Source organism: Channa argus, chromosome 4 (assembly GCF_033026475.1).
Source record: "Channa argus isolate prfri chromosome 4, Channa argus male v1.0, whole genome shotgun sequence".
Classification (NCBI taxonomy): Eukaryota; Metazoa; Chordata; class Actinopteri; order Anabantiformes; family Channidae; genus Channa; species Channa argus.
Window position 1 is genome coordinate 10,937,501 of NC_090200.1, and position 20,185 is coordinate 10,957,685.

Here is a 20,185-nt window from a genome sequence, read left to right on the forward strand (position 1 = left end):
CTGTGAAACGGTTAACCCTTATAGCTGACGGTGAATTGTGCGAAGTAAGAGATAAGCTTTGTCTGAGTGGCTTTGAAAAAAATGAGGAAGAAAGAAGCCGAGATTTGGTTTGCAGAGAGTGAATGCAAATGACACAAGGGAGTTGAGGGCTCAGGCTATGCATGGGCTCCCTGTTAGGTAGAGACACAATTGGCCTGCTTAAGAGGGCACTTGGCCCCCATTCCCTTAGGTGAAGGACTCGGACTGGCCCTGTCCTGCTGGAGGGAAATTTTTGCTGAACCTCTGTATCAGAGGGTAGAGCACTGCCTAACCATGGGGAGCCAGGGCTTTGGGAGATCGTGGCACACATCCTGAGCACTAGGGTTAGAGTCTTACTCACAGTGCCACTGTGTGGTACCGACCGTAGCTAGCCCTAACATGGACAGCCACAGTAGACAGGACCATGACTAAGATGGTTGAGGAGATGTCAAACATACTAACGAGGGTAGCAACAGGGTTAACAGGTCCCTTAGTTTGACTCATGAGGGCTTAAATGAGGCCTTAAACTAAACAGATAAGAGAAAGGAGCTCAAGTGATTGAAAGGGGGAGTCTAGCATCAATCATTGCACATTATGCAATATTGTGTTTGTGACTTCAGCAGCCCTATGTGAGTGTGTGTAACAAAGGAAGGTGCTGCAAGGCAATTCGAAGTACTGTAGTTGTGATGTAAGGAGCGCTCAGCCTTGAGGATTTGAGATCAACCTCTCCGACCACCGCCTTTTTTCGTTTTGAAGTCTTAATTCTAACTCGTGTTCACTCTGTCTCTCTCTTTGTGTCTCTATTACAACACCTCCTCTCCCCTCCTGCTGTTCCCTATTTAACAGTATTCACAAAATGAACAAACTCATCCAGGAGAAACCAACACAGAGTCATACAATGGGTTTTAACATGATGTTGCAAGAAAAAAAATTGAGGCGCTTTAAAGGAAGTGAACTGCCCTCTGCAGGTCTGAAAAAAATGAACCTTAAATAAAACTGAAAACGCAAGAGGTGGTCTTTGTCTGCTGTTGTGTTCTCACCATCCTGACTCAAATATGTGCAGTTATGAATATTTAAACCTCCAAGCACTCACCACTATGCTGTACATAACCCAGTTCTAAGGAAGGTCAGTAAATCATTCTTTCTCTTATTCCTGTGTCATCCACTAGGAGGCAGATGACTTTCAGTAATGAAGCTCTGCAGTCAAACTGAAGTTGAGCACACAAGATTGCACAGAATACTACAGCAAACATTTCCTTCACTGAATAACAGTTTTAGTGTAATGTATTTGATATGCATGTTAAATGCAGAGCTGATGCAGTGATGTTTTATTACAGTTTTAGTGTGTAGTTTGTGTGCATGTCACTATCCTGCAGTTTGGCTCTACCTCACCAATGCAGCAGCAGAGAAGCACAGTTGGTGCTCAAAGGTGCCTTCACTATTTCTAGACTTGGATATCTTAATCAGGTGCTTATTAACGTGTATCTTAATTGGAATTTCAGACTCAGATTTTGTGTCATTAAGCAGAGACGCATGATTATTCATCTGTTTTTTGGCTGGTGCCTGTTGATGCTAAAGTACAGAACACACATACTCACACACAAGGGGCAACTTAGAGGTTGGTGTCTTTCGTAAGGACACTGACACGTGGCCAGGATGAAACAGGAAACCTGCAGTTCATGATTAACTGTTCCATTAGATTTTTTTGTTTATTAGTAATTATTCATTCAATTCAGGGATATTAAGTCAGACTAAAAAAAAATGAAAGAAATTGCAACCAAAATATCAGTGGTCACAGTTTATACTTTAAGGGAGAAAGTAAAAAGGAAGTTCAATGTTTTACTATTGTCCGCCTCCACCCTCTAATGCACTGATGAATTTTGTATTTATGAAATAAATTAATTAAACCATAGTTTTTATTCAGCAGAACTAGTAAAAACCAAATAACACATAATAGTAATTAAAATCATTATATAAATTAGTAATATTAATTTCCACCTCATCTATAATTGTATTCATTTTTTACACTATTTAAAAGTATTTTGCTACTAGACAAAACTTTAAAATGTTCTCAACATTCTGAATTCACTACATTGACATTGACCTCGGTCCCGATAGTGCCACAACACCAGTGTGTACTTATGACTGCCAGTAGTAGTTTACTGAAAAAAGTGTTGGGAGGGTTATTGCTTTTTACACTACATGAATCTGACGGATTAATGACTGAAAAAGTAGCTTTTAAAAATGTAATAAACTTTTGAATTAATATGCATTATTACGGATTAACTGCATTGATAGTGTTTCCGCATTAATGCATCAACATTTATAATCCATATTCTCTATAAGAAGTGGAGCAGCTGTAGCTCAGTTGGTAAGGGCAGTCGTCCACGGACCACAAGGTGAGTGGTTTGATCCCCGGCCCTGGCTATATGTCAAAGTGTCTCTGGGCAAGACACTAAACCCCTAACAGCCCATTCCCCTCCCCAGCTGTGCAGTGCTGGTCCAGGCCCGGTAGAAAATTTGGGGAAGGGCATCCAGTGTAAAAACTTTGCAAAATCAACATGCGGACAATGATCCGCTGTGACGACCCTCAACTCACAGGATAAGCCGAAAGGACAAAAAATAAATAAACATTCTCTATAAGAAGTGCTTTTATTTTTTATAACTCATGCAGACATATTTTGATACTAATATTTTTTATTTAAATGAATACTTTGAACCGGTATTAAAACTGTTGCAATAGTTTTACTTGCTATGTCCAGATTAATTTTGTATTTTAGTCACCTTTCTATTATTTTTTTGGCTGATTTTAGCAGCAAAAACAACAGCAAACAGTATAAAACTGTAAGTAAACCAAACTGAAAATAACACAGACATCCACAAAAAAACTTTAACCTATGCAGCAATAATGTTTCCGTATTTAATCATACAATTTTATTAAAAAAAACGAAGAAATTGTGTTTACTTGTATAGATATTTTGTCTCCAGAGGGTTTAATGACTTATTTTATTGCGCAAATATCAATCATTCAATCAAAACAGCTCTAACTCCCCCCCATCCCGGTTTCAGGGCACAAGTGCTGAGGAGGCAGCAGCAGCAGAAGAAGGTGAGTGTGTGAATAATGCGGGCAGGCAGCAGATTCAGGGGCTGTGTAACAATGAGTCAGCAGCAACACACGGGTGGGGGGTGAGGGCGATCTGCTGAGAGCGTTCTCAGACAAACACACTCGTGCAGACACTGCAATGAAACATAATGGAGGCATCTTCGTGATGATGCATGCCTGACACATTGATGAATAGCATCTGTTTATTTTCTGCAACTACAGAAAATAACAACTCCCATGGTTGGAGCTTTTTTTCCCTCTCCTCTTATGAAGAATGTTGAACTTGCCCTGAAAGCATGTCGAACATAATTATTAAGTTCTCTGTGATTTGTTTAATGATTTGCCTGCTTTGCTGAAACTGCATATTTATGCTCATTATCATAAAGAGGAGGAGTAAAGATGAGTAATGAAGCAAAAGTAGTAGTAAATGATTGAGATGAAGGCTTAATTGATCCTTATGTTTTTTCATAAAGCACCTGATTTGGGATTTTTACAGCACTGGAATGTCAAAGTCCTGTATATATCTGTAGTCGGGGCAAAACCCAGCTGCAGTAACTAGACTCTGTTGTTAGTTCAGGACAAGCAGAAAAAGTCCTTATTCTTCAATCTTCCACAGATCTGTCCTCTGCAGGGGCTCAGTGTGTTAAACAGCTGAAATCTGTTTCCCTTAGGACTGCAGCTACAGTGTGAGGGCAGTGGAGAGGGCACAGAAGCTGCAGCGAGCTGACTGTGCTGAGAGGTGTGGGTGATTAGGAGACAAGATACAATAACACAGTTGTACAGTTGATTTTAATTACAGAACTGGTTTAAAATGAAATGTTACATTGGACTAACTATGCGGTGCAGATGTAATACTGGCAGGAATTCTGCATTTAATGCCTTTGATGAGGGCCAGAAACAAGACTATGAGCCAAGTTGTGGTCTGTCAGAGCTAGTTTAGAGGATATAAACACAAAGCCAGTTGCAATACAGACATGGGAGATGTGAGATGGTTTATTATCACTGTATCAACTAAAGAAGACTAAAGAAGAGGACACATTTTCCAGAAATTGCCAAAATTATTGCTTAATTCACTTAAGTCACGTATGTTGCAGTGCTAGAGAATGAGTCATAGCATTACCAGGGTCTATATAGGATTCATCCTGTGGGACAAAATAAACATCCAGCAGGTGTTGAGATGTTTTACTGAATGCACAGAACCTGGTCGAGCTGCTACAGGAAGAATCGAGGGATCAGCAGCATCGTTGGGTTTTATCATCTAGAGACTCGGAATTTCTGTTCAAATATTCACTTCACCTGCTTATACTTATCAGGGTCACTGGTGACTGAAACCTGTCCCACCTGTCACTGGGCAAGAGCCAGGGTACACTAGACAGTTCTTCGATCTATCTAAGGGCCAGCACACCTACAGGCAACCTAAAAGGCATGTCCTTGGACTGTAGGAGGAAACCCATGCAAGCACAGAGAGAATGTGCAAACTCCAGCCAGAAAGGCAGCAGCCAGCATTTGTTGAGATATTTATCACCAATTCTGCAGTTCATATGCTGTAAATGTGGCTTAGAACCTGATCAGGACATCATGACAACTGAGCTCTGGCTGAGAGGGCACAAGACCCCCTGGAACTCTCTGTCCCAGTCGACCCGTTGAGTAAGGTGAAAGGATTGCTATGTTCTGCGAACACGAGAAGTTTTAACTCCAAAGCTACATAGTGCGTGATGAGCACAATCTGAACCTATATTGGCAGATGAATTTTAAACATGTACAATGTATGTAATGTGTTGGTCCTGCTCTGGCTGCCTGCATGGAAAACCTGCAGGGACCACTCTCAGCAGAAAGCACTCTCTCCATTTGTCAGGCTCTTTGACAGGCTCTCTCGTCAGTGCAGCTGCCTGCGCTGCAAAAAATGACCACTTTGACAAGTTATTTAGTGCAATCTTAGGCTACTAGAACACTTAGGCCAGTAACCAATAATGTAGTTGGTCTGAGGGTTTATAAGCCAAAACGTCAGTAGTTATCTGTTTGCAGCTTCTGTGCCACATTTCTGCAGCTTATGTTGTTATGTTTTTATGAAATGTAAACGCTTTGCTGATAGGACTTTGAAGTTTTCTCCTTGACTTCGATTTTTCAATATATTATTTCAATATTAAATACCATCTCCCCAAAAATACAGAAAGAAAATTAAAGTTGCAGAAGGATTGTATAATTTAACTTATCTTGCAGAGCTCTGACACAAGAAAAAGAATATTTAAAAAGCATCCCACTGGCATCTTACTCTCCAAAAGGAATATTTAGAAAAACCTTGTGAAAAATGATGGAAGAATGATTTGGATATTTCTTGCAGTGTGCACAATTCTCAACTGACCTACACAAGCCTTTACTGTAAATTTCACCAGCAGTTCAGTTAATGTGTCCTGGCCAGAAAAACTGGCAGGCTCATTGTACAATACTGCATGTAATAGTTCTGCTGTTGGGGGTCTGTATGCAGTTCAATAGGCAGAGTGGTTTATGTCCAACGTTGTCTCTGTGTCTTCATCTATTGTTCTATTGCTGTCTTCTGGCATATGTTTAAGGTCAGTAGTTATTGACTACTGAGCTGTGTGAGATCTGAAGTCTGTGTTTTGACTTTGTGACGTGATTCTGGAAAATGTCGCCACATCAGTGCTGCTGCCGCAGTCGGTGAGTAGAAGAGGGCCACCTTCTCTTCCCCCATCTCCATCAAATCTGGAATATATGAACAAATTTTAATCCAAACAACAAATATGCAGGTAAACCGTTGTAACCATCATAGCACACTGAGCGCATGCTGTACCTCAGCACCTCAGATGGGACCCGTGTCCTCCAACAGTTAACAAAGTATGACTCAGAATTCTCCAGAGGAAATGGAGTGACCGGAGGCTCTAGGGGCTTTAACACCTCTAGAGTTCGATTAAATGACCAAAAAAGTGTAGAAGTATAAAGCTGTGGTTTTTCTAAGAATGTGTGCTGGATTGCTAATTAGTGTTAATTAGCCCCGACAGAGACAGGATAGTCCTGCTGCCCTGCTATTGGTTTTTGTGCTAAGCTAAGCTAACCAGCTGCAGGCTGTAGCTTCACATTTATGGTGCAGATTAGATTTGTATCGACCTCATCATCTAACTCTTGGCAAAAAAGTAAATAAACACAATGCTCAAAATGTTAAATTACTTCTGTAAAGATCACTGCTTTTCCCACCAGTGACCCTGAAGGTATCAACTACCAAACACCTCTGCAAAATTTTACACTGACCTCAGATGGTGTTTCACACTCCAGTCAGCATACACAAATGACGTGCAGGTTGTGTGTATCTCAGCACGGCGCTTTTGTGGTTTTGTATTTGCCAGCTTCCTCGAGCGCTGAGTGGTTGAAGCGGGAAGGTCACAGCACTATTTTCATTGTTAATTTGGAATTTTTCTCCCCCAGATAAGCATGCTGATGCTGCACACTGTGCAGGAGGGGCATGTAAACTGAGATCCACATCGCCCGATACCACAAGGACACATCAGGACCCAGAGCATTGACAACAGGTCCTACGATGGATATGTGAAGAGAAAATGTTTAAATGAACAAGTGACATGATTAGCATATAGTTGTATTAGGATATCTGACAAATCTACTATCAAGTTGGGATAATTTAGCTTTACAGCTGTTGTTTTACAGACATTTGTGGTTTCTGGAAGATCCTAAAATCCTGTGGACTTCCCCTGTGGCATCACAGACTCAGATCCACATTAGTAGTTCTAAGTTAAATAGATTACCATTACATTTGACACAAACTTTGTGATCACTAAACTTTTCAACTACCATCAACATCAGACTGACATTTACGGCAAAACTAAAGATATTCACACCTGTCTCAGGTGTACTGTAAGTAGTAAATCTGTTCATACTAACTCACATGGTGAACGTTACCGTCCCAACATCTGCACGTGATTATCACTAATGAGCCTGTTAGCATTTTGCACAGAGCTCCATTGTGCATGAGTACAACCTGGCGCAGCTGCTAACGTAGCTGTAGTAGCATTTGTTATTATGGACGGACTGATTAGTTTATAGATTGATTGTTTTATAGGCACATGGGGGATGGCAGACAAACAGACATATCGATTCTTTGTTTATAGTCGATCTACTCCGTCATGTATTATTTCTAGAATACCATGTAATGGCAGGCGCTACACTACAGGATGAGTGAGTGTGTCTATGTCAATGAAAATTGAATAAACTGGTAGATAAAAAGATCAGTGAGTAATTCATGAAGAACTCATTCCTTGTAATCCTGCCGCCACCAGCGCCCCTGTTAGATTATATTGTCTCTTCTATATTACTACTGTGATAAAGGGCTGTCAGTGGTCCGAGGTTAAAAGACATATTTTACAGAGACCATTTGTGGACTTCCACAAGGACGAGGAAATTATGAATGTGCCCTTAATTATTAAAGAAGTGTGTCAGCAGCTTGGCCTGATGGAGGTAATGCAAAGAGGAAGTAGACCAGAGAGAGGGCCTCTGGGATCGCGGGGGATAAGAGAACCTGGCCGGCTTGGACCTGGGGGTGGGGTGGTGTTAGGCCCAAGGGCTTTGGCTCAAACAAGGGAGATCCAATAATGCTGTCAAAGCTATTTTGCACATTATTAACATTCAGAAACTATACAAGGCAGTTAGAGGTGGACTACTGTGCACAGGTCCCTCGGTTATTTGTCCAGAGGACACTTGTGATTTGATATAAGCATACGATACTGTGCATGCACAGCTGATTGGGCCACAATAAAAAGGCCCATGGGAAACTTTTTGGATTACTTCAACAGGAACAACATGGCATTTTTGTACAAGAGATATGGGATGATTGTCTGTCTTCAAAGAAATCGATGAGGGAATATCAAGTGAGCAAGAGACCTGACTAAGGCAAGCAGCCCAACCTTTTTGTGTGTGTATGTGTGTGTGTGTCACCTAGTTAGGGCCAAAAAAAGTTTGTGCCTAACCGAAGACCTTTTGGTAAAGTGAGGACATTTTACCTATTCTTTGCGTTCTTTGAGTATTAAGAGTTGGTTTTATGGTTAAGGTTAGAATTGTGTGTGTTTGTGTGTGTGTATGCGTATGCACTATATCTGCAGACAGACGTGGCTTTAACTTTGCTTTAACGCTAACTTTTCTTTAAAGGAGACATTCAGGGGGTTGTAACATACCGTAGAGAGAGGAGGAGGAGGACCAGCATGGGATGGGGGTTGTCGAGCTTGACAAAGCCTACTGCACAGCTGACCGACAGCACCTCAGTTAGTTCAATATGCTGATCAGGGATTACAAGGAAAGGGACTTAAACTACGCAGTTTTACTTACATGTCTGTTACTTGAGTGTCTGGTTTATTTGAGTCAGAGAAAAAAGTTGTAAAAATACTCAATTAATAAACAAACCTAATGAAAAATGATTATTACACACATTTTCACATTTTGTTTTAGATTAGTTTCTGTCCACCTGCCAAATCTCAGTCCAATCTTCATTCTCTTTTCTTCATTCTCTGTTGTGGTTTCCACTAACTCATGAGGGAACTGTGTGTCCGTTGCTAAATGCTCCAATTTGGTCACCAGTTACCACTTGCAGTGCTGTGGGTTCATATCAGGGTTTTTCTGAAAACAGTAATCCTTTACTCAAATAAATTACTCGTCCAACAATCTAATAAATTAGTTTAGCATTTAAAATTTTACTTAGGTAAATTACCAAACCGATATCTGCATGAAAAGGCCTCTGTAACTAATGTATAATTCATTCTGGTCCATTAATATGAAAGAAGTATTTTACTGTTGTAGATGATCAAGGTAGACTTACAGTACTTTTAACTAATCCATGCAGTATATTTACCACATACTATAGGCTACTGTTGTTTTATGTGGTGGTTCCCCATCTACAGCTCAGGTTCCGCCAAGGGGTCAACACATAAATCTGATGGGACATGAGAGGGAATATAAGTTAAAAACATTGTTCAGCTACATAAACCTGTATTAATTTTTAAAGTTTTCTTCAGTCTTTGGTCTTCTGGGAAATACTGGATAATTTTACCATATTGAGCCTGGCTTTTTTATGTCTTTTATAATGAGCTTTTTAATATAAAATATTAAGTTATATTTAATATAATAGGGTTTTAATATACCATTTTTAATGTAAAATGTATTTAAAATGCAACCAGTTGTTCCTTTAGTGTAGTGGAGTAAAAACTGTGATATTTCCTATGAAATAGAGTCCAGTGGCACAACATGGAAATACTCCAGTAAAGAGCAAGTATCTAAAACTGTACATAAGCTCAGTACTTAGGTACAAGGCACTTAAAGGAAAGTAGTAAACAAGTAAAACAATTAACTAAAAGACGGTAAAATGCATTTTAGAGTTAAGGTGATACACTCAATACACTGAAGAAATGATCATGGATGATATGGAAAATATACACATGGCTTACACACTGTAAGTCATAACTGGAAGTTTTAATCCCTTCTTGTGTGCATGCTCTTAAGTGAAATTAAAGAGTAAAGGTAAAAGTCATATGTATATGTATTCATACCCCATGAAATGTTCCACATTTGTTCAAGTGTTCCCAAAGGTAGAATGGGCGGCAGAGCCTTTAGCTATCAAGCTCCTCCCCTGTGGAACAAGCTCTCAGTTGAGATTCGGGAGGCAGACCACCTCTCAACTTTTAAGTCTAGGCTTAAAACCTTTCAATTTGAAAAAGCTTATAGTTAGTTATAGTCATGCTGCTATAGGCTTAGTCTGCAGTGGGACCACCCCCCCCACCCCCCACCCCCCCACCCCCCTTCCTCACCTGATCCTTCTCTCCTCTCTCACCCTGCAATTGTCACCACTGAACAAGTGCTTGGAGATGACTTTATTGTGAGTTGACGCTATATAAACAAAGTTGAATGTAATTGAAACTAAACATAATTGTGAAGTGTAAGGAAAATGATAAATGGTTTTCAAAATGTATTACAAATAAATATCTGAAAAGTGTGGCATACATTTTTATTCAGTCACCCAGAGTCAATACTTTTGGGGTATGTGTCTAACAGCTTTGCACATCTAGAGAGTAAATTTTTTGCCCATTCTTCTTTGCAAAACAGCTCGAGCTCAGTCAGATTGGATGGAGTTTGGCTTCTCGCAAACTGCAAACCTTGTGGTTTTCTTTCAAGAATGGCTTTCTTCTTGCCACACTTCCGTAAAGGCCAGATTTGTTGAGTGTGTGACTAATAGATGTCCTGTGGACAGATTCTTCCACCTGATCTGTGGATCTCTGCAGCTCCTCCGGAGTTACCATGGGCCTCTTGGCTGCCTCTCTGATTAATGCTCTCCCTCCCCGGCCTGTCAGTTTAGGTGGCCAGCCATGTTTTGGTCGGTTTGCAGTTGTGCCATATTCTTTCCATTTTGGGATGATAGATTGTACAGTGCTCCGTGAGATGTTCAAAGCTTAGGATGTTTTTTATAACCTAACTCTCCACAACTTTATCCCTGACCTATCTGGTTTGTTCCTTGGACTTCATGATGCTATTTGTTCTCCAGTGTTCTCTAACAAACCTCTGAGGGCTTCACAGAACAGGTGTATTTATCCTGAGATTAAATTACACACAGGTGGACTCTATTTACTACTAGGTGACTTCTGAAGGCAGTTGGTTCCACTGGATTTTAGTTATTGGTATCAGAGTAAAGGGGGCTGAATACAAATGCACAACACACTTTTCAGATATTTATCTGTAATACATTTTAAAAACAATTTATCATTTTCCTTTCACTTCAGAATTATGTGCCACTTCGTGTTGGTCTACCATATAAAACCCCAAGGAAATGCATTTACGTTTGTAGTTGTAACGTGACAAAATGTGGAAAAGTTCAAGTGGTGTGAATACTTTTGCAAGGCACTGTGTATTCTACTACGATGGGGTGTGTTTCTCCTAAATGGTTCGTCATCCCGTTACAGTCCAATGGGCCTTTACAGCACTCAGGAGAGGCAGCGAGTGAGAGACGAAGACGGATGGAGATACAGATAGAAAGTGTGTGTACAGGACGAGTGGGATCAGCGCCAGCTCACCCCACCCTTACTGCTGCTGCCTGCAGAGTGAGGAGTGCTGCATTTCCTGAGGGCAATGCAGAGGACAAGGAAGAAGACACTTCACTAAAGCTGAAGTGAGTACAGCAAACATGAAGCAGGGCTGCAGACAGAGAAAGTCTGCGGTGGACAGAGAAACTGAGAACGACAGAGACAACAAGAGACAGACAGATGAGCTGCAGCAATTCAGGGTGACAAGTGGGAATGAAACATTTTCACACACCCAAATCCCCAAAACTGTTCCTACGTCCGTTTCATTGCTTGATTTTCTTTTGAGCAGATGTGTTTTTTGTTGGTTGTCAGAGGATCATTGCCCCCGACAGCTGTGTGTGTGTTTAATATTAAAGGACCTATTCATTATGAGGTTTCATCTGGTATGCTGTAATAATTCGAAGTAAGATGCTTTAGAGTATGTTTAAAAGTAAAATGGATGGCAAAAAACTAAACTCAGTATCTCGGATCTACTTTCAAGAGCAGATTTTTTCAATGAAAAGATCAACAAAACTTAATTTTCTCAAGCAAAAATACCAAACATTTCCTCATTCCAGCTTATCAGATTTGGCGATTTGCTCTTCCTTGGATTTTAAGAAAAAGTGAAGGTTATTTCTTTACTCTTTTTGTAAGCTGGAGCCCAAATAAGTCACAGAGTCACACTCAAATGGCTTCATGCATGTGTCCTCGTGTGAGTCTAGAACAAAAAAAGGAAAGGGGAGCTCTTCAGGCCTCTAACTCTCAGGGAATGACAGAACTAAGCAAGCCTCTCCTGGGACACGAGAATCAGAGTAGAACCATTACCTTAGCCCCGTGAATCACTGCTAATGGCTTCAGTGAGAGGGTAGTACAGAAGTAGGACACATTTAGATTGAGTTCTGTAAATCCACACACTGCAGCACACCATACTGGTTCTGTTAGTTATTACAGGAGAAGCTGTGAAAACTTAGTCCCCCCACCCTGAGCCGAAATGATTGTACACCAGCAGATCCTTAAAAATTTATTGAAGATAATGTAAGATGAAATCATAGGTGATATACGTAAGTGAAAGAAAAACAAATAACCCTTGCATAGATCACAGACCATGCCTTTGTCATCATCTGAGAAACTGAACACATTGTAGCAAACACAACATGACAATGAAGGCTGGGTTAGATAATACAATCATAGTTTGGTTTGCTTGTGGATGAAAAGCCAAAGAGTTCAACAGTCCTTTTGCAATTTGCTCCAAAATCTTCCCTACTAGCGATTAAATGTGCATTCTTGACTGAAAAGACAAATTCATATCCATCACACACGTAACACAAAAAAGAGCTTCTCATTGACCGTCACCTTTTGGCGAGTGAAGTACACTACAGTCCCAACATTAGACCCTGTTGTGTGTCTCCTTAGTGGGCAGAAAACAGTCCAGTCTCAAGACCCTTACCAAATGAGAATGCCTTCACACCAGTGTAGTACAGAGGAGGCTGCCTGGCACAGGCCCTGTTTAGACACGACAGGCATGTTTCCCACAGTATCACTACAGTCTAGACTGAGATAACAAGGGCCGAAGTGTCACTTCAACGAGCGTTTCAGTCCAACAATAGAGATAAAGTTTGAGAAACTAGCCCTTTATGTCCTTGCTCTCACTCAGAGCCCAGCAAGCACAACCTAAACATCACACACACACATACACACACACACACACACACACAAACACACGCTTGCTCAGATACCCGACGTTGATGAGGTCAGTGCTAAAGTGCGTATAATAGGAATCCAGCAGAGGACATGTTTCGCAACAACTTCTGAACAGGACCTTTTACAGGAAGCCTCGGTGCAGGTGAAAGCAAGGGTTTCTTTTTTTTTTTTTTAGATTGATGCAGCTGTATTATTGTTGATCCACAGTTTCAAAGGCAAAGCTCATGCAGTCTTCCGTTGACCATGCAGTTTTCGGCGAACAGTAGGTTTCTGTAGAATTACATTATAGCAGCAGGTTTAAGCAGTGGACATTGGGAAAATGTGAACATGGTGTTTGAATGACTCCCGGTTTTGTTCTGTTGAAACCACAACAAACCATGAGTTTTTTAATAATAGTACACGTCTTATCTATATAGTTTAGTGAATAGTATTCGATCATAACACAGTAATTTTATTATCATGGCTTGCCATAGGAATACATTGTTTTTGACATTCCAATATATGGCATAATCTTCCTTAATCATGTTACAGTGCCACCAGAAAAAGGAAAATATAAATACTAGTTTGAAACGGTAGTACATGGTTACTTTTCTCCATCTTGTTGTAGCAAAATTGGATTTTGTTCTTAGATTATTTCATTTTTTCTTAAAGTTTGATAAGGTTAATATCTTTATTTTAATTTAAAAAAACCTTTTCACTTTAGCCTCTTGGCAGAAACAGACAGTAAGCAAAAAAAGAATATGTAAAAACAATTTAGGCACCTTCTCTGACCTTCTCTCTAATAGCTGATCAGTTCAGTGAACTGGTGATAGATCCTCTCTATGCATTATGGGATGTTCCTTCAGGGCTGTGTCACAGGTTCGACTAAAGCAGCCCCTGTTTCTGATGGCAAAACAAATCCAGTCCATCTGCCATTATCAGCTTTCTCTCGACAAAATGTTATCCTCTACACACTGACCACGCTGACCTAACAAAATCACAGAACAGAGGGTAAGAGGTTGGTAAATAAACAGCCCTGTTGTTAGTATCTTGTCAAGTGATCGCAGTTTCTCTGATATCCTACAAATAGATTTTTCCTTTTTTATTATGGTTTTTTGTTTTACAAAAAGCATAGGAAACATTGTATGTGTTATTATATTGCTGTTAAAAATGCATGTTTCTGTTGGGTAATTGAATGCATAGCACCATTCATACATGCCCTCACAGTGAGAGTAGCAACAGCACTGCTAATGTGAGGGGCATTATAGGTTTTTTCTTCACCGCACACAAACTGTGTCATGCAGAACATGTTACACATGTCACTACTCTTAAGCATTAATCAAATGAGAAACTTGTGACCAAAGCGAACAATTTTCTTGACAGCTGCATTTAGGAGATTACAACAGCTTCCTTGGAATATTTTACATATTGTATTAAATACTGAAAATGGCATTAGGTGTTACTGGTTTCCTTCTCTATAATAAACCCTACACAAGGTGAAGATCCCTGACACAAATGTGCATCTTTTTTGCTCTCATTAAATTACTGACATCTAGCAAGGCTCTTGAATATTAACCTCAACTGAGGCAGACCCTCTTGCGGTGTACAGTACAAAGATACGGTACAAACACTGACCTAAACTAACCATCCAGCCACCAATGACAAAAAAACTAGGAACAAGAATTACTGAATGGGGGAAAAAGCCTTGACCAAAACTATTTACGAAGGCTTGCTTCAACATCGGATGACATGTGAGGATAGCCATTGCACCAACAAAAGCAACTATGATATTCAAATAACACTGCAGTAGAGCTTTTTTTTTTTTTTTTACAAGGCCCTGTCAGGAGAGTGCTAAAAAAAAAAAACACCAAAAAATGAGCATACAGTACAAAACCTTCCTATCATTTGGCTGAATTCATCTCTATACTGAGTGTAGAATGATGTATAGTAACTACAGATTTTCAAGTATTTATTAAAACTGTCCCCATCTACCTGCAGCTGACCTGTCTGGGACAATATGCTGAGAAACAATGCGTTACTTCTGAAAAAAGACAGACATCTGACTGGCAAAAATGGTTCAAGCAACAAAGCAAAATGAATGTGCAAAAAGACAGGCTGCACTTTGACATGCATCATAATGCCCAAGGATTATAGTAAAAACTATAGCAAACATCTCCATTGTCTTCCTCACACACAAGTTGAAACACTTCCAGGTGTGTTTCTGTGCCACAACAATAACTTTAGATACCCACGTGTCAAATAAACTCATAGCAAATAACATACACAACAGTCAAGTTCTGTCTTACAGGAGAGTAAAGCAACCGTTTCAAACTTTCTACAAATGAATGGTCTGATTGTGCGCAGCTTTAAGTGGAAATAAAAGGGGCAGGGCTGTGGTACACTACTTGTCCTAAGTGCTTGTGTAAAGGCTATGCTTTGGGACTCTCACATTCAATATTGCGTGACTGCAGTTTACACTTAAGGTTCCATTTTGCATTATGGTATAGGAAGCCCTGCATTGAAGCTTGCAGCTCTGCAGCAAGTTTGCAATGACCTCACTGAGGTAGAGACCCTGAAATGATGCAAGGTGCATGGACAGAAACAAAAGAACAACAGACATAAATGTTGTTAAATGTTGTTGGGAACCTATAGACTTTCCCTTTTGGATTGGTTTGGCTAACATGCAGAGTACAATACATTGCTTCATAATTAAGTGCATGACAGCATGAAAACTGGGTTGTGCATGACGGCCAGAGATCATCCTTTTTTTTTTCTTCTTTTTTACGACAATCACCTGCTATTTTATCGTTGCTCATCTCGAATCGCTAACATCATAACCAACAGTACATCAAGACTAAAACCGACAGTTAACCAGCTCTGCTAAACCTCACAAATACTCTTAAAGCACAGAGGCACTTTCACTGGTCCTGTTGGTGAAAGGGGTAAAGGCACTAGCAACTAATGTCAGAATAATTCTCTGTGAAATTTGGTTTTAATCCTTTTCAACTGATTCCATATCAATATGTACTAAAATCGGACATGGAGATGGAAGCATGGCAAATAATATGTTAGCTTTTCTTGTTCAAAGAAGGTCCATGCACTTCACTACTGATGTAATACTGTATTTGGTGCTTATTATGATTCTCTGCATCCTCAAGGTGGGTTAGGATATTTTTGATCGCAATTCAGAAACGTCCAGAGTTGGATTTCCTTAGTTTCCCTGATAATAGGGCACTGAAGGGTGCCTGAATTGCAACAAGCTGTATACTTATGTCATGCATTAAATATACCAGGATACAAAAGTACCTTAGTCAATAGACCATAATGCAGGTTACTTTTTTCATGCTATGATCTCATTTTATGTACTGTTCCCTTAAATTTAACATTCAATTTCTATAATTCTAAATGATTAGTATTGAAAATTAAAAACTCATCCACTGCACTCAGTATGAAAACAGATGAGAAGGAGGGGATGGAGGCAGGTATCCAAAAGAACATCTTTTCCATTAGGTGCAATATGTCTCATGCATGCTGATATCAAAATGGACAGTCTGTAATCATGCTCGTGTGAAGCTCAATTTATCATTGTGCTGTGTTGCATCTAAAGGGCATGGCATTGAATCACTTGGTGATATCACAATTACAGCATCTGCTGGAAAACAGCAGTACTGCGGATGTCTGAGAAGCAAGTAGATGGATCATCTGTTTACATCCAAACTAGAGAGATCAGTCTTTCTTCTTTAAGGTGCTTTGCTGAATAGGAATAGTTGTGGGGAGGAAGGAGAGGGAAGTGGGGAGCAGGGGGGTCACCGAATTTCTTGGCGCTTACCACTCAGCTACAGATGCTTGCATGTCTCTGCAGACTTTTCTGGTGCATTGTGCAACTTGCAGAAATGTTATCTGTACTCCATGCATAAGATTTTAACTATCACACCACCATCTGTGTAGACAGTGTGTGCTCTGCATCCTCCAGGGAGCTGTGTTCTGTATATGCTTAATAATTAATGTTTTCTTTTTGATATAACTATGTATATATTTGTAGGATCAGAAGAATTCATTATTCTATCTACCTGTCATGAACTCTTAACAGATTAGATTTTTTTCTGTATCCTTTCTATATAGCTGAGCAGAATTTTAGGCCTAATGCCATAGAGTGCCTGGGGGAGGTAACTGAAGCATTCCTAACTGATGGCCTACTCCATATGTGAAAGTCCCATAAAGATCCCAAAGTTCCTAACTAGTGTCTAAACATCTGTAAGCAGCTTACTTTTATTTACACAGTTTTGGTTGGCTATAGTGCAATTGCCAGTTCTGAGGTTTGCCTCCCTAAAGTTGTCAATGCTATTGTTTATGTCTCCATCAATCTCCATGTACTCTGACTTGCTGACAGTGGATGAACTACGGCGGCTGGAGTTGGTTTCAGAGGGGATGTTGGGATTGCTGACATTGAGCAGCTGGGCCTGCTCTTCTCCCTCGGTCTCCCTGTGGTAGAAGTAGTTGAAGTTGGACACAATAACAGGCACTGGGAGTGCAATTGTCAACACTCCAGCGATGGCGCACAGAGATCCTACAATCTTGCCTCCTATAGTGACTGGGACCATGTCCCCGTAGCCCACAGTTGTCATAGACACAACGGCCCACCAAAATGCATCCGGGATGCTGCCAAAGTAGGATCCTTGCTCCTCTGCCTCGGCAAAGTAGACAGCACTGGAGAACAAGATGACTCCAATGAACAGAAAGAAGATCAGCAATCCGAGCTCTCGCATGCTGGCCTTGAGGGTCTGCCCCAAAATCTGAAGTCCTTTAGAGTGTCGTGACAGCTTGAAGATCCTAAACACTCTGACCAGACGGATCACCCTGAGTATAGCCAGAGACGTTGCCTGTTCCCCAACTCCCTCGTTGTCTGGGTCTTCTGCCAGCTCTGTGCCGAGTGTGATGAAGTAAGGGATGATAGCCACTATGTCAATCATGTTCATCATGTTCTTGAAGAAGGCCGGCTTACTTGGACACGCCAGAAAGCGTACTATCAACTCAAAGGAGAACCAGATTATACAGAGAGTCTCAATCAGGAAGAACGGGTCAGTGAGGATATTTGGCTTGTAATAAATAGTAATGTTCCCCACTCTCTCTATTCGACCCATTGGGTCCTCTTTCAGCTGTGGTAAAGTTTCTAAACAAAATATGACTATTGAAATCAGGATCACCATCACAGACACTATGGCAATCCCTCTTGCGGGGCCTGAGCTTTCTGGGTGCTCAAAGAGGAGCCAAATCTGACGCTGGAACTCCTTCTCGGGTAAAGGTCGCTCTTCCTCCCTGATGAAACCCTCATCCTCACGAAACTTCTCCATTGCCTCCACTCCCAGCTCGTAAAATTTGATTTCTTCCGAGAACATATCCAAAGGGACATTCACTGGCCTTCTCAGTCGGCCCCCAGACTGGTAGTAATAGAGGATGGCATCAAAGCTGGGGCGGTTTCTGTCAAAAAAGTACTCATTTCTCAGGGGGTCAAAGTAGCGCATCCGCTTTTTGGGATTGCCCAACAACGTCTCTGGAAACTGTGAGAGAGTTTTCAATTGCGTCTCAAACCGGAGACCAGCTATGTTGATGACTACCCTCTCGCAACATTCGTGGTCATTGTGGTCTGGAGGGTAGGTGTCCTGAGGGTGACCAGGGACAGCAGAGGTTTCGTCCATGTTATCTCCTGCTACTACGGTCATTTTTGGAGGAGGAAGAGGAGGTGGAGGAGGAGTTGTGTTGGGATATTGGTTAGTCTGACTGAGTAGGCATTCAGGAACGGTGGAAATTTTCCACTCCTCAGCTTCCCACACCCCTTAAATTGCTGGAGACGTCCCCAGATACGAGGGGGCTGGCTGGCTGCTTTGCCTCAGTGCGGCTCCACTGCGGTTCTCGCTGACTTGACCATTGCTGCTCTTCAGTGCATCTGCTGCTGTTGCTACTGCTGCCTCTGTCTCCCAAAGAGAGAGGGAGAGAAAGAGAGAATGAGAGAGAGAAAGAGAGAGAGAGAGAACGAGGGAGGAAATAATGGGATCAAACAGCCAAGATATTTGCTGGCTCAGCATATTCTGGAATTTATTTATTTATTTACTGCTCTTAGCCTGCAATTAGTGCAGTTACTTTGTAGGTTAAAAACGGATTTAAAAATATTACCTGTATGAATAAATTAGTATAATTTAGGCACTTACAATCCCTTAGTAGCACTCACTTGTGAGTTAAGAATTATTTACTTGTACTACTTGGAATTTATTTCAGTGTCTTAAAATCTGTATAAGTACTTCTAGTTTTTAGATGTAGCAATCCTGTCATATTTCTGTACAGATGTATAGTTTGTCTGAGAGCTGCAGTGTTTCTGTGTCTTAAAGAAGCATTATATTGATTTATTCAAGTCAATCTCTCCAGCTTAAATTATGATGTGACGCATAATACTTGATAGTGATATTACACCTACTGAAGTTTCTACATGCATGCAGCCTATAGGCCTAATACAGGGCAAAATATGGAAAAGGCATCTTAAGAGAAAAAAAAAACAGTGCAGGTGTGCAATATCTTTACATCAACAGCAATTGTTGATTAAAAATAGCCTCACAGGCTGTAACTATTGTACAAGTCAGCAGCTTCGAGGCTTACCGTGGGTTGATCTTGAAGGGTCTCGAATGTGTCTTATCCTCGAGTAAAATCATCCAAGAGGAGGACAACAGTGGTTGTCATGTGGCAACTTTACATTGCACCTAACAAGAAAAAAGCCTAGAGCGTGCTCATCCCAACTGTGACCGTCTCAAAGTGCCCTCAAAAAAGGTCTAAACGTCTTTCGACGGTGAAGCAAGATGAGATAACAAAAGATGACAATCCGGTCTGATGAGTAAAGCCTAAGGTGGAAAAGGATCGACAAAAGATGATTGCAAAGCTGCAGCGTCAGTAGCTGCTTGGCCGGCGGCACGGTGGTGTGAACAGCTTACAGTATACCGCAGGAGGAAATCTTGCGCTGCAATTCAGGGGGGGAGATACATTAAGGGGCAATAAGCGAGCCCTTGACATTTCCAGACATCACTGCATCAGCAGAAATCTGCTGCTTTTTGCGAGTAGACGAGATGACGGGCGGGATGCATTTCAGCGCGGCTCGGAGAGCAGTGTAAAAAAATAAGAAAATGGGTTGTTGTAAAACACAAGTGCAGCAGCGAGGTCCCAAATGTTAACTCGACAATATCAAGCATGTGTTGCTGTGAATTTTTACATGCCAGTGCCGGAGAGGAGGGGTGAGGAGAGGAGGGGTGAGGAGAGGGGAGGGAGGGCAACGGCAGCA

The 20,185-nt window shown here is 41.0% G+C and overlaps 2 protein-coding genes and 1 long non-coding RNA gene across 3 annotated transcripts in view; 1 reads left to right on the plus strand and 2 right to left on the minus strand.

The window, feature by feature from the left end:
- Positions 1–1,028, plus strand: part of cnot4a (CCR4-NOT transcription complex, subunit 4a) — a 12,871-nt gene extending 11,843 nt beyond the window's left edge. Inside the window, exon 13 of the mRNA XM_067501883.1 lies at positions 1–1,028. This exon is cut by the window's left edge and continues 882 nt beyond it. The gene's annotated coding sequence lies outside the window, so the exon portion shown is untranslated.
- Positions 1,029–3,014: 1,986 nt separating this feature from the next.
- Positions 3,015–9,883, minus strand: LOC137126342 (uncharacterized). The gene is made up of 3 exons (XR_010914303.1): positions 8,317–9,883; positions 6,386–6,666; positions 3,015–5,842 (listed from the first exon to the last, which is right to left on the minus strand). It is a non-coding gene; the product is annotated as an uncharacterized lncRNA (long non-coding RNA).
- A 2,309-nt stretch (positions 9,884–12,192) lies between these two features.
- Positions 12,193–20,141, minus strand: kcna1a (potassium voltage-gated channel, shaker-related subfamily, member 1a). The gene is made up of 2 exons (XM_067502535.1): positions 19,513–20,141; positions 12,193–18,832 (listed from the first exon to the last, which is right to left on the minus strand). Exon 2 carries the CDS (start codon positions 18,582–18,584, stop codon positions 17,109–17,111), a length of 1,476 nt encoding a protein of 491 aa, XP_067358636.1. The 5' UTR covers positions 18,585–18,832; positions 19,513–20,141; the 3' UTR covers positions 12,193–17,108.
- Positions 20,142–20,185: the final 44 nt, after the last annotated feature.

Coding starts and splice junctions, on each gene's coding strand:
- kcna1a (XM_067502535.1), bottom strand. CDS start 18,584: ATGACCGTAGTAGCAGGAGATAACATGGACGAAACCTCTGCTGTCCCT.